This window comes from Zingiber officinale, chromosome 7A (genome assembly GCF_018446385.1).
Source record: "Zingiber officinale cultivar Zhangliang chromosome 7A, Zo_v1.1, whole genome shotgun sequence".
Classification (NCBI taxonomy): Eukaryota; Viridiplantae; Streptophyta; class Magnoliopsida; order Zingiberales; family Zingiberaceae; genus Zingiber; species Zingiber officinale.
Window position 1 is genome coordinate 139,771,345 of NC_055998.1, and position 14,072 is coordinate 139,785,416.

Here is a 14,072-nt window from a genome sequence, read left to right on the forward strand (position 1 = left end):
GGTAGTTACTATTTCAAAAGTTAGTAGTCGTCCATGATTTATCTCCTCCGTGTCGGTCACTTCAGGCTCGACGTTATCCAACCTATTTAATCATTTTTTTAGTCGATTGTTCGTTCCCTTATGTGGTAATCACTATTTCAAAAGTTAGTATTCGTCCATGATTTACCTCCTCCGTGTTATCTTGAGACAGATTAACAGAGACGCTAAGAACGAATGTATTCATTTTTTATCATCATTAATCAACCCTTCGTTAAGAAAAAATTATCGATAAAATTCCATCCATTTTTTTTTAATAAATAAATAAATAAAAAGTACTCTTACCGTTATATCATTACCCAGGGCAACATTGGTCTCCTTTTGTTGGACGTCAATGAAGAAGCTTCCTACGATCATGTCCGTAACTCTACGGATTAATAGAAAGGGATTGGAAGAAGAGATTAATAAAAAGTTCAAAGAACATGTGAAAATCGCCTGACCAGGCCCGGGGCTATATCGGCAGCTAGCTGGATTCCTAGAGTAGGGGTGTTGGTCGGAGCTAGGGGCATGGCCTAGGGATGGTGCCTGGGCTCAATTTTTTTTAAAATTTTTTTAGTCATGTAGGGAGTTTTCTTTTATAAATAATTAATTTAAATATTTATGATTAATTTTTTATATAATTTTTTTTAAACCTAAGTACCCAATTTTATAAAATTTCCCTTTGTCTCGCACTGTCGAGTCAATGATTGATTTCCCAGTGACTCAGCCATCATTTGAAGGTAACTGGTACATTCTACAAGAACAAGGAACAAGTGTGTGATCTAAACTGACAACCCAATCTATCTTTTTAAGAGCTCAAACTAAAAAATTTACCCTGATATGAAACACATCGTCAATCATGGCTACGTTTGGTGTCCATGTTTGATCAAAAAAGAGAAGTGACTGTTTTTGCTCGAGAAAACAACATCGAGCACCATGAGCTGGTTTCGTATGCATCGAAAAACCAGCAAGCAAAAAATGGGAACAGACTTTGCTCACGCATACACCAAATTACACTGAATGATGAAGTACCATTCTTTCTCAAGCTCTAAACCACAAAACACACACACACATGGGAGAAAAAAAACTCTATGTGACACTTACAGGAAGGATAGCTGCTTCCTTCCGTGTTTTACACCTGCAATTGGCAAATTATAAGAAAACATTGAACGGGATTTTAGATGTAATAAGAAGAAAAGAAATTGATTCTCGTCAAAAATGTATCTCTCAAGTTGTCAGCTTATGGAGGCTTATTAGATGTCTTCAAATCATCTATGTGATATCTTTGCTAAGAAGTAGACTTGGAGCAATTAAATCTATGAATGGACAAAGAGATTCATATGTATTATAGATGGTAAACAGAATCATCAGTTTCATATGAGTGTTCAAGGCATATTCAAAACTTTGTGACTATATATATAGGAGAAAATACTACGTTAAGTACGTATGCTATTGCTCAATGCTCACACAAAGGACTAAGAATTTACAAACTGGATCTAGTTGAATTTTTAAGCAGGATGCATTAGTTATGAAAATATAAATTGGAAGGCATATGTAAGTTTGATAAATTAAGACTTCACCAAACAGCAAAGATTTTCCTCACAGTTTGCTAATTCATGACCTAAACTACTACAACAGTCAATAACTGCAAGCTAAAAAAGGGTAATATCCATGGGCATAAAAACACATCCTTAAATTTATTTTTACCTGTTGCAACTTGAACGAGAAGCAAAATTATGATTGTTGCAATTATTGCACATCCAATCCCCATCACGCCATTGATTTGCCCTGATAAAAAAAAACAAAGAAAATGGGTTTGTGGATCATTCAGACAATTGGGATTAACATTGGAAATGCTAGCAGAGTTATGGAAATTAATAAAATAAAACAGTCAACCGTATAAAACAGCGTTCATGACTGGAAGGGTTATGACCAATGGGAACTGGGAGCAATCAGGGATAAGGGATATACGAGGAGGGAGAATTGGAGAGGGTGTCGATCACGAATTAGCAGTCACAGATCAAAAAGTGGAAGAAGGGAATCACCAATTGCTATTAATGCTAGCTAGAGAGGAGTTGTTGGGTGCAAAGCGAATAGGAACGGAGCACTACTTGAGGAGACCATAAACCCTGACTATTGGTAATTTTTAGAAAGTTTCTGTTACGCATTCCGACAATTTATATGGATTCACTTGATTCCTAAAACAAATGGTAGGTAATGCATCCTACTGTGCCCAAGGGTAATTCTGCTTCCTATGTTAGATTTATGCAAAACATAACTAAGTCTTTAAAAGCATATTTAAACAACATACTTGGTTCAACTCATAGAACTAATATAATTTTTGGCTACACAATGCAGAAGTGTTTAAAGTCCTTAAAAATAACAAACAAGAAACAAGATTTAAATTTTCTAAGAATCCACTACAATTAAGAGAATTAGAAAATAATGGCATCATCATCAAATTTAGTACACAGGAGGTAATGAAGTTTGGAAGATTATGTAGTTGGTCCTAGATTGTCACAGGAGGTGAATTTAACTTTTAGTTGTGAGTTCAATAGGTATTAATTGGCTCGTATTCAAGAAATTATTCACGGCCCCATCAAAGATACATCCGTTCTACTTGCGCTATGCCCACATAATCACTCATTCATAATGTGTTAATGTGCATATTTAGTTTAAGCAATGCAATGAACCATTACATATGCAGATGTGCTGAAGCTTGCTTGTAAGGCTCACTTTTTCTTTAACAGTGGAGGATGCCAGAATAGCATGAGATGAAGAGCATCAGTTCGAGTATTCAGAATTCTCACCCTTTTCCAATAAGAGTTGGCACAGCTCTTTGTTGCAAAGAATGAATGTTCATTTGCAAGGACCTGAGTGCAAAATCTTCACTGTGATATTTAGCATGCCTTCCAGCCGATTGATCATAACTGTAACTTTCTGGTTGCTCAAATGTCTGATATGAGTTTGCCAGTGTAAAGATAGCATAAGGTATAAAATCATCTATACTTTCAAATGTACTTGCAAAAAGATTACACTTACATTTCCTGCATTGAGTCTTTTGCTATCCCAGACAATTGAAAATTCTTCAGATGCAGGGCGTTTTGTACCCAAAGCTGGATAAAGGATTAATCAGTTTAATAGCAGAAACACGACACCATTAAATATCAAAAATTTGAAACATATCGATTGATGGCATGTTATGCACTACATGAATACTAGCTGATGGAAATAGAAGTTAAAGTTCCACTGGTTGATTTTCATACAAAAAACAAAAACATATACACACCACTCAACACCCTTATATAGCAGAATTGGTCCATGAATATACTGGTTAAACTTTCAACTTAGTTTTCTTGTAATCAGTTAACCATGTCTATCTTTTTCAAGATATTTCTATAGTAAGAAAAATAAGGTATAAGAAGTTCATGTATGTTATCTCATCTTTGGTTACTTCTGAGCTATGGAAACAATGATTCTTATGATAAAATTATAGTATTTCTTTTGTGCCAAAAGGGGGGATGAAGCTGTAGAAGGCAATTACTTCACTATAGCACAGAATTTCTACATATTATGAGTTGAAATACCCTTTTTTTTTTTGGAGCCTTGACACAATGGTAAAGTTGCGACCATGTGACCTAGAGGTCATGGGTTCGAGTCGAAAATAGTTTCTTGCAAAGAAAGGTAAGGCTACGTACAATAGACTCTTCCCTGGAACCCTATCTTGGTGGGAGCTTCTGCACCGGACTGCCCTTTTTTTTTTAGTTGAAAAACCCTTTCTGTTGAAACTTCACATCAAATTGATAGCATATCACTTGAAGTGTTACACGCTGATTTCTATTTAGGGATAATTAGTTGTATTGAGAGTGTACCTAGGGTTGAACCAACTGATCTAAGGCTGACTGAGATGTCTGAAGGATGATTCTAAGATTGGTTGGATCAGATTTGGGGTGAATTCAAGGTTAGATAGCTATTTGATGGTTGGACAAGGGGTGGGATTATCTCGAGTTTGCTTTGGGTTCAAATTGGACTTGATTTGGTAGCTATTCATGTGGGTTATTACGCATTGCATAACTTGTGGATGATGAATCAATTGCAGATGAGGCCTATGAGCTTGATTTTTAGACCATTTTAGCAATTATATCACTTCTTATCACCTTGATCATACATTGGCCATGTTGGCCAGTATGATGGGTTGGATGCAACACACTTGGGCTAATTTTGGTAGTCATGCACATGTTGGAGCATATAGTAGTGTCACTTACTATTGCAAAACAGAGAGTGCAATGGTTCAGACATAATGATGGATCCAACTACACCCGTTGATTGATATTTAGTAGTAGTGCACATTGTGCTGATAGCAATGCAAATTAATTAGTAGATGTGAAACTTTAGAGTGGGTTGTCATTGTGTATATCGTGCGTTGTGTTTTCATAGAAGCAGATTAGATTGTCGTTGGCATTCGGTATGGTAGTCATAATAGATAATCTTTACAGGTTTGATAAAAAAAATGATAAAAAACAACAGGCATACTTGAAAACATATCTGAAACTGTAGAGGTGTCGACCGAGGAAACAGCAGATGGTAATGGCATATTGCATTTCTTGCACTGCAAAAGGAAAATGAAATCAGGTAATTTGGCTTCCAACTACATAAATGGCAATGCAGAAAAGGCTGGAAATTATTACTATCATCTCATGAGGAAGTTAATTCATCATGTAAGAGGAAATTGATCTGAAAATAAAGTATTACATACACTTTTAACTTCGAGAAAAAGACCTTGACTGTTGACTAGATATCATGAACATTACATTTATATTCCTTTTATTTCTATAAAATGTTAAATGGTTTTATCCAACAATGAAATATAATGTAAATCTGATAGAAATAGAAGTAAGAAAGAAAAGATATAAAATTTAGCTAAATGCCAAATTTGTAAAAAATCTAAAATTATAATTTGGAATAACTCAAGTTTTACTTTTATGAGACTAGAATATGGTCTCACCTCAGACCGTGAAGAATAGTTATGGAAACCACAATCACATATCCAATCACCACTACGCCAGCCTTTTGGGGTTGGAAGAAGCTGAGACGTAGTGCTTGAAAATGGATATTCACCACTCACATTTTGGATTGAGGAGAAATTAGGAGCCATTTGCATCCCAAGTTTACTTTCAGCCCCAAGCAGCCAACTTGAACTGGGTAGAAGTGGCTGAATGCCTCGATTGCCAGTAAATGCGGTCTGTGACCCATATAGTCCTTGTAGCATCGAAATATAATGTGCATAAGCTGGCAGTACTGACCCAGGCAATGCAATAGCTGGCATTGCGGCTTCTTCCTTGGATTGGCCACACTTTTTGCATTGTTCTCTTGATGCATAATTGTTGTTACTGCAGCCTATTGATCCATTTGGCATACAACCATAACTTAAATGCAAAAGCATAAGCAACAATACAATTTAATATCATTATGTAAGATTTATACTCTAAAAATTAAATGCAAGTATATTTTTTAGGGAAACATTAACTTAGATACAGCAATCAAGATGAATCAGTCTGGTAATTTCTATGAGAGATATGTATACTAGAAATAAATATTAGCTCAATAGAAATATAAATCTAAAAAGGCAAGGTTTTAATGAAGCAACTATGATAGTCAAAATATGAAATCACATTCTAAATTATTGCCCCTATTGAAACACTTTAGGTTCAGGACAACTGACGAGTTTCTTACAAGAGAACTCCTCTATCAGAATTTCAATAGGAAATAAAACAAATATGGCAATAGCATTTGAAATATAGTTTAAATGGAAACCATATTGAAACTCGATCAAATCAGGAAGCTAGCCATAGGCAGCTTGTTGAGACGTTGAAGACTTACAGTCACAAAAGGAAGAAAAAAAGGTTATGGTGAAAGAATAGATATCAAACATCTATTCGGCATAATTATTACATTCAGTATTTTTTTATAAAATAAATGTTATCTCTAGGATATTCAATCAGTCTCATAGAGACAAAAGAGAAACATATGTTTCCAAAATGATTTGAGATTTTATAGTTTTGGGAATATATATATATATATACGATGGCAAAAGACGAATACGCTCGCCCCCAGCGTCCCAGCCAACCCGTCCCAGGGCCAACACGGAGGACATAAATCACGAGCGGCTACTAGCCTTTGGAATAGTGACTAGCACATAAGGGAGACATTTACCTCGACTTTGCCGAGATTCGAACTCCAGACCTCATGGTGGGGGTACAAGTATAGTTTGGATTTGAGTACCAACTAATGAATAAACTTGATGATGGAAAAAAACACAAACCATCTTGAATTTTACTAATATTTTCATCATACAACAATAGCCAATAGTGAAATAAGGATAGTGGTCAATAAGTTAGAGAAGTTGTCAAAGAATATAGAAGGATCAATACAAAAGCATGACAACTATATTGAAGTAGAATAAGTACTTGTGAAGTGAATCATCATGGGTTTCAAGTAATGCATTACTTGTCAGAAAAAATCATAAACCTAGACCACAAATATCAGGCTGTAAATTAAGGGAGGCAGAATTCAGAAGTATCTAAAACTGATAATCCTTTTCCATATCTTTTAACCACCTCACAATACTGCATAAAATCACTGGCAATTTTTTTACATATGTAACAAAACATCTGCCATAGAAAAAGCTAGCTTTTCATCATACATCTTTAATTCGAAACTTAAAAAGAGAGAGAACCAAAATCAAGTGCGTAGACAGAACTTTCATACAACAAAAAGATGCACATTACACTGGGAGCCTAATCAAGCAATCTATTATTTCATCATTATGTGCACGAAAATTCTGGTGTGGATGAACAACAACCTAATTTCAAGTTCACAGGACTGTGCCTACCTTCACCAAGGATTAAATTCAATGAAATGCCCCAAATACCAATCATTCATCTTTGTTTAGCTCTCAAATCAAGATTGCTTTTTGAGAGATGTTTAGGGAGATTGCTATCAGAACAAACTCAATAACCAAGTCCCAGCACACACAGAGGCAAAGATACAACCAATAATAACTGGTAACCCCTTCAAACAAGCCAAGGTCGAATTTTTTGGAAAACACAGTTGCGGAAATCGAGAGGAGGATATGGATTGGGGGAATACCGGAGCAGATCCAGTCGCCGATGCGGGGGAGCCATTTGGAGTGCGCGGGGGTGTTGGTGTCGACGAGAACGCGCGGCTGCTTGCAGCGGTTGCAGAGTGAGCGGAAGGCGTAGTTGCGGTTGCGGCAGCCGGCGCAGTCCCAGTCGCCTTCCTTGCCCTTCCCCGTCGCCATGGCACGAAAGCAGGCGAGATGAGGTGAGGAGAGGAGAGGAGGTGAAGCTAATTAATTAGCGAGGGAAGGAGAAGAAGGAGAGCATAATGATTCCCCATTTGCGCCGCAGCATATTCTCTGGCTCTCCCTTTCGCAGGCGTTCGTTTCCACCGACCAGTGCCTCATTGACAATGACCTTGGCCGAGAGATGCACTCACGCTCCCGCTGAGAATTTTTATTTATTTATTTATTTATTTATTTGTTAATTAATTAATTAATGGATAAAAATCAAAATAGTTTTTCCCCTAAATCATGTGAATCACATGAGCATTTCGTCTTTTATTTTATTTTTTTTATCTCAAGAGCCCAATAACATTTTTCTCTCTCCATGTAAATCTCTCTCGTCCTTCTAATGTTCTACTAATTTTAAAAAATAAGTATTAGTGTTGATGTTTAAAGATCAGTACTAATAATTTTTAAAAATAATGTTAGTCAGTTTCATATTAGTATCAGTCTTTAAATATCAACATCAATATTGATTTTAAATCAATATCACATTAGTATTGATTTTTCAAGACCATAAATAGTGAAAGATTAGCAGTACTATTAGTGCTAGTTTTGAAAGACTAGCACCAAAGCTCTTGGTACTAGTCTTGAAAGATCACCACCAAAGATTATCATCCTTGGTGCTGGTTTTAAAAGATCAGTACCAATGTTTAAGATCAGCATCAGTATTGATACTAGTCTTTAAAGATCAACATTATACTGGTCTCAAACCAACACCAACCAGTTCAACACTGGTGCTGATCTTAAACGTTAATGTTGGTCTTGAAATATTAGCACCAAGGCGCTAGTCTGGTGCTGGTCTTGAAGACTAGCACCAAGGGCTTTGGTGTTAGTTCTTGGTGCTAGTCTTCAAGACCAGCACCTGGTACTAGTTTGAAACCAGTATTAGTGTTGGTCTTTAAAAATTAACTCCAACGTGGTACTGGTCTTTCAAGTAGGGGTGACAATTTCTAACCCGACATAAAAACATGACCCGAATTGAACACATAAAAATTAGCTTAGGGTCAGATCTTATTAGCTTCAGATTGGGGTTGGGTCGACCTGATTGACACGATTAATAAACGGGTCGGGTTCAAGTCAATCTGAAATGACCTGAATACAACTTGTGAATCCATTTATAAATATTTTCATGTCATGTTCAGGTCGGATTCTCGTTGAGTTCGAGTTAAAATAAGCATATTTTAATAAAATGAGTTTTTTGGGTCGAGTTTGGTTGAGTTCAGGTTAAGATGAGCATGTTTTTATAAATGAGTTATTTCAGGTCGGGTCAGGTTCAGGTTGGATTCGGGTTGTGGGTCATTTCAGGTCGAATTTGAGTCAAATATAGATAAACGGGTCAGATTCAAATCGAACAATTTAACCTGTAATATTAATTAGGTCGGGTTTAGGTTTTGATATTCAAACCCATCAACCCGCCAATTCAAACCTACCAACCTGAACCCGACCTAAATTTCCACCCCTACTTCAAAGACCAGTACCAACGTAGTATTAGCTGGTGTTGGTTTCAAACAGCGTTGGTGCTAGTCTTTAAAGATCAGCACCAACGCTGATGCTTTAAAGACCAGCACCACCTTGCATATAAGAGAGAGACTTACATGCAGAAGAGAGAAAAGAGTTGCATGCATATGAGAAAGGAGAATAAAAAAATGAGTGTATGTCACATTAGATCATCCATGTATATTGTCGCCTATGGTTGTGCAGGGTAAGTTGTGCAAGGTATCATTCATGTGTGTGTGCATATAAAGAAAAAAAAATACAATCATAGGTGCTAATAAGATATTTGGGTAGGGTATAGATATTCAATCATCTGACGGGTATGAGGATGACGATGAAAGTTAAGTACCCAATGAAAATAGAGATGAGATAAGAATGAATATAATAAATGAGAATGAAATTAGAGGATATGGAATCCGATCCCAATATAATCCATTGTCATCCATAAAAGTGAATGTTGTTGAAAAGAGAAGTTCATATTGTATCAGCTATTAAACCATATCTACTATAATTATGATAACAGTTATAAAATCGTAATATGAGATAATACATATTTGTAATGTTCATACAATTAGCAATTCGATTCATGATTTATTAGGTAACAGATGATGATAATGTGAAACAATATATTTAAGAATAGTTATATTAATTTAGGGGATGGGTAGATAAAATAAAATATAATTTACCAAAGGGCACACTTAGGTTTACGAATTGATCAAAAGACATACTATACTTTGTTATTTACTATAGGGCGCACTCAATTTACCACTCTTCCGTTTCACCCCTCAATTATTTTCCTCTTCTCTTTCCTCTCTCTAATATATGCAATTTCTCTTCTTTTTCTTCTCTCATGTGCATGCAACCCCTGTTCTCTTTCTTTTACTCTCTTCTCTTTCCTCTCTCTTTTGGATGCATGCATGCATAACGTGGGCTTGATATAATTTTATATTAGGCTCAATGTGGACCTAATATGATTCTATATCATGCCCACGAGAGTTAGGCTTTAACTGATTCTTTTAATAAAATTTTAACACCTTCAGAGAAGTCAAAATATGCAATAGACGACACCGTTAGACTTCTTGCACCCTCAAAAATTCACATGATATGAAATAGGTCTAATCAAACCTATTTAGGTCCATTAGTGGGTGGTGTAAAAAATCACTTATCGACCTAGAGACCTTAGATTGCAACAATTTCTGGTCTTATTGATTTTTGAGATTGTAAGAAGTCCAACAATATTGTCCATTGCTTATTTCGGCTTCTCCGAAGGTGTTAAAATTTTATCAAAAAAATCAACTAAAGTATATAAACCTATTCATATTGAGCCCACGTTGCGCTTAATATGGATTCATATCCGGCTCAACGTGGGTCTAATATTTTTCCATATCAAGCCCATGGGGTAATGTTTTTGTTGAATTTTTCGATAAAATATTAGCACCTCCAAATATGTCAAAATATACATTGAACGACACCATTGGACTCCTTGTAACCTTAGAAATCTAAAGGGTATGAAATGGATCAAATTGGACCTGTCTAGGTCTATGATAGGTTTTGGTTAAAATGCATTGATTAACCTATAGATCTCAGATTGTGACATTTTAGGTTCTGTGGATTTTTTAGGCTTCAAGAAGTTCGACGGTGTCGTCCATTGCATATTTTAGCTTTTTTGGAGGTGTTAAAATTATATCGAAAAAATCAGCTAAACCATAAACACATTCACATCAAGCGCACGAGGGTTAGGGTTTAGCTGATTCTTCCGATAATATTTTAACACTTTTGAAGAAGCCAAAATATGCAATAGACAACACCATTAAACTCCTTGTAACCTCATAGATCCATAGGATCTAAAATGGGTTCAATCAGACATGTTTAGGTCCATTAGTAAATTTTGGTCAAAACTCACTAATTGACCTAGAGACCTCAGATTGTAATCATTTCAGGTCATGTGGATTTTTGAGACTAAAAGGAGTCCAACAGTGTCATCCATTGCATATTTTAACTTCTCCAGAGGTGTTAAAATTTTATTAAAAAAAATCAGCTAAAGTATATAAACTCATTCATATCAAGCCCACGTTGGGCCTAATATGGATTCATATCAGACCCAACGTGGGCCTGATATTTTTCCATATCCGACCTATTGTGGACTTGATATTATTTATATCAGGGCCACGGGGTTATGATTTTATTGTTTTTTAATAAAATTTTAACACCTTCAGAAAAATAAAAATATGCAATGGATGACATCGTTGGACTCCTTGCCGCCTTAAAAATCCACAAGATATGAAATGGATCTAATTAGACCTATCTAGGTTCATCAATAGGTTTTGGTCAAATCACATTGATTGACCTATATCCCTCAGACTTCAATCATTTCGGGTCCTATGGATTTTTGAAGTTTCAAAGAATCCAACGGTGTCGTCCATTCCATATTTCATCTTTTCTAGAGGTGTTAAAATTTTATCAAAAAAATCAGCTAAACTATAAACACATTCATATTAAGCCCACAAGGGTTAGGGTTTGGTTGATTCTTCCAATAATATTTTAACATCTTTGGAGAAATTGAAATATGCAATGAATGATACCGTTTGACTCCTTGCAGCCTCATAAATCCACAGGATCTGAAATAAGTCCAATTAGACCTGTTTAGGTCTATTAGTGGGTTTTGATAAAAAAATCCACTAATCGATAGAGATCTCATATTGTAACCATTTCAATTCATGTGAATTTTTGAGACTACAAGGAGTTCAACGGTGTCATCCATTGCATATTTCTTCTTCTCCAGAGGTGTTGCAATTTTATTGAAAAAAAACAGCTAAAGTATATAAACTCATTCATATCAAACTCATATTAGGCCTGATATGGATTCATATCAGGCCCACAGGGTTATGATTTTGTGGATTTTTGTGATAAAATTTAACACCTCCAGAGAAGTTAAAATATGCAATGAACAACGTCATTGGACTCCTTACAATCTCAGAAATTCACAGGACCTGAATAGATCTAATCAAACATGTCTAGGTCTATCAGTGAATTTTAGCCAAAATCCACTAATTGACCTATAGACCTTATATTGTAACCATTTTAGGTCCAGTGGATTTCTTAGACTGTAAGGAGTCGAACGGTATTGTCCATTGTATATTTCTATTTTTCTGGAGGTGTTAAAATTTTATCAAAAAAATCAGCTAAACCATAAACACATTCATATTAGGCCACTAAGGTTAGGGTTTAGCTGATTCTTTCGATAATATTTTAACACCTTTAGAGAAGCTAAAATATACAATGAATGGTATCGTTGGACTCCTTGCAGCCTCAAAAATCCACGGGACCTGAAATAAGTCCAATCAGACTTGTTTAAGTCCATTAGTGGATTTAATTTGGTCAAAATCCATTGATTGACTTAGAGACCTTAGATTGTAACTATTTTAGGTCTTGTGGATTTCTGAGACTGCAAGAAGTTTATCGGTACCATCCATTGTATATTTCGGCTTATCCGAAGGTGTTAAAATATTATCGAAAGAATTAGCTAAACCTAACCTCATGAGTCTGTTATGAATGTGTTTATGGTTTAGCTGATATTTTTGATGCAATTTTAAGACCTCCAGAAAAAGTCAAAATATGCAATAGACAACACTGTTGGACTCCTTGCAATTGGTGTAATTTCCCCTAGGTCAAGGTTGAACAAGTCGACTAAGCTTGAGTTGGCTAAAACTTGAGTCTTGATGTTTGACAATACATGGAGATTGCAAGTGCAATTGTCCGTTTGGGGAGATTGGTCAAGGGTGACCAGTTTGATGTGAGAAAAGTCAAGTAGGTCAAGGGTGATCGAATACTTGATTTAGGAAAGTCCTAACTGAAGGTTAGGCAATGAAAAAACCAATGGAAAGTTTTGCAGAAGAAAAAAAATCTAAGTGAGTCAATGGTTATTAAATACTTGGTGTGAAAGTCTTGGTGAGTGAAGTCAGACAGTTAGAAAATTCTAGCAAGTGAAGCTATGTGATGAAAAGCCCTAGTGAGTGAAGTTAGGAAGATGAAATTCCTAGTGAGTGAATTCAGGTGAAAAGCCCTAGTGAGTGAAGTTAGACAGTGAGTAAGTCCTGGTAAGTGAAGCCAAACAAATGAAAGTTTAGGTGGGTCAATGGTTGACTGGACACCTGTTGATTGGAAGTCCAATTAGGTCAAAATTGACCGGACACTTGGCACGAGGAGAAAATTCCAAGTGAGTCAAAGGATTGATGAAACACTCGGTAAGTGATCAGCTTGATTACTAAAGCTAGAATTCCATGAAGCACAGTGAGTTTCAGCTTAGCTTAAGATATTAGGGTAATTGCTTTAGCTAGGAATTTGAGAATGCATAGAAGCCTTGGTAAGAGATTAAGCAAGGGTGCTTAATCACTTATGGGTCGTTCTCATGCAAACAGAAGCTTGCATAATCAATCAGGCTGGTTAATTAGGCATGCATAATTGGTTACGCTTGAAAACTAGCCGCTATGAGCTTGATAAAAGTGTTTTTCGTGCACTGTTTTATCACCTCTCGACTCCATCTTCTCTGCTAGTTCTTGAAAGCTTAGGGCTGAGGTGCTATTACATTTCTAAGCTTCAAGAGACATTCAAAGCAAGAAAATCCCAAGAGATTCAAGGTTCAAAGTGTTAAGTCATTTTCGTTTTGTATTTACATTTATTTCCTTGTTTCGAGTTGTATTTTCTTATTCTTGAGTTGTACGAGGTTTCGCCACCTCTGGATTATTCCGAGAATGAGTGCATCTCATAGTGGAGAGTGTGCACGGTGTGGATACTTGGATTAGTCACCTCTTCTTGAGGTGGATACCAAGTAAATCATTTGTGTCAGCATTGGAGGAGTTCGCTTCAAGTTTTCCTCTGCAAAAGATCATCTTCGACGAAGTGAGCAAGCTATTCACCCCCCTAGCTCTGAAGTGTTCCAACACTTGTAGCCTTAGAAATCCATATAACCTAAAATGGCCGATTGGATCCATTTCAAATCCTATGGATTTTTTAGGCTGTAAGAAATTCAACGGTGTCATCCATTGCATATTTTGATTTCTCCAGAGGTGTTACAATTTTATCAAAAAAATCAACAAAATCATAACCCTGTGGACCTTATATGAATCATATCAGGCTCATGTTAGGCCTGATATGGAAAATATTAGACCCACGTTAGGCTTGATATGAATTCATATCA

General features: G+C 36.0%; 1 protein-coding gene across 1 annotated transcript; it reads right to left on the reverse strand.

The window, feature by feature from the left end:
• Positions 1-793: 793 nt before the first annotated feature.
• On the reverse strand, positions 794-7,535 carry LOC122002869 (E3 SUMO-protein ligase RanBP2-like). The gene is made up of 7 exons (XM_042558224.1): positions 7,165-7,535; positions 5,021-5,412; positions 4,549-4,624; positions 3,058-3,131; positions 2,826-2,971; positions 1,723-1,803; positions 794-1,153 (listed from the first exon to the last, which is right to left on the reverse strand). Exons 1-7 carry the CDS (start codon positions 7,334-7,336, stop codon positions 1,105-1,107), a joined length of 990 nt encoding a protein of 329 aa, XP_042414158.1. The 5' UTR covers positions 7,337-7,535; the 3' UTR covers positions 794-1,104.
• Positions 7,536-14,072: the final 6,537 nt, after the last annotated feature.

What these genes read in the sequence shown, in the direction of transcription:
- LOC122002869 (XM_042558224.1), bottom strand. Translation starts at nt 7,336, where the DNA reads ATGGCGACGGGGAAGGGCAAGGAAGGCGACTGGGACTGCGCCGGCTGC. An exon ending in CGGCGACTGGATCTGCTCCG is followed by an intron (nt 5,413 to 7,164) that starts GTATTCCCCCAA and finishes ATGGATCAATAG; the next exon opens with GCTGCAGTAACAACAATTAT. An exon ending in TCTCGTTCAAGTTGCAACAG is followed by an intron (nt 1,154 to 1,722) that starts GTAAAAATAAAT and finishes TGCCAATTGCAG; the next exon opens with GTGTAAAACACGGAAGGAAG.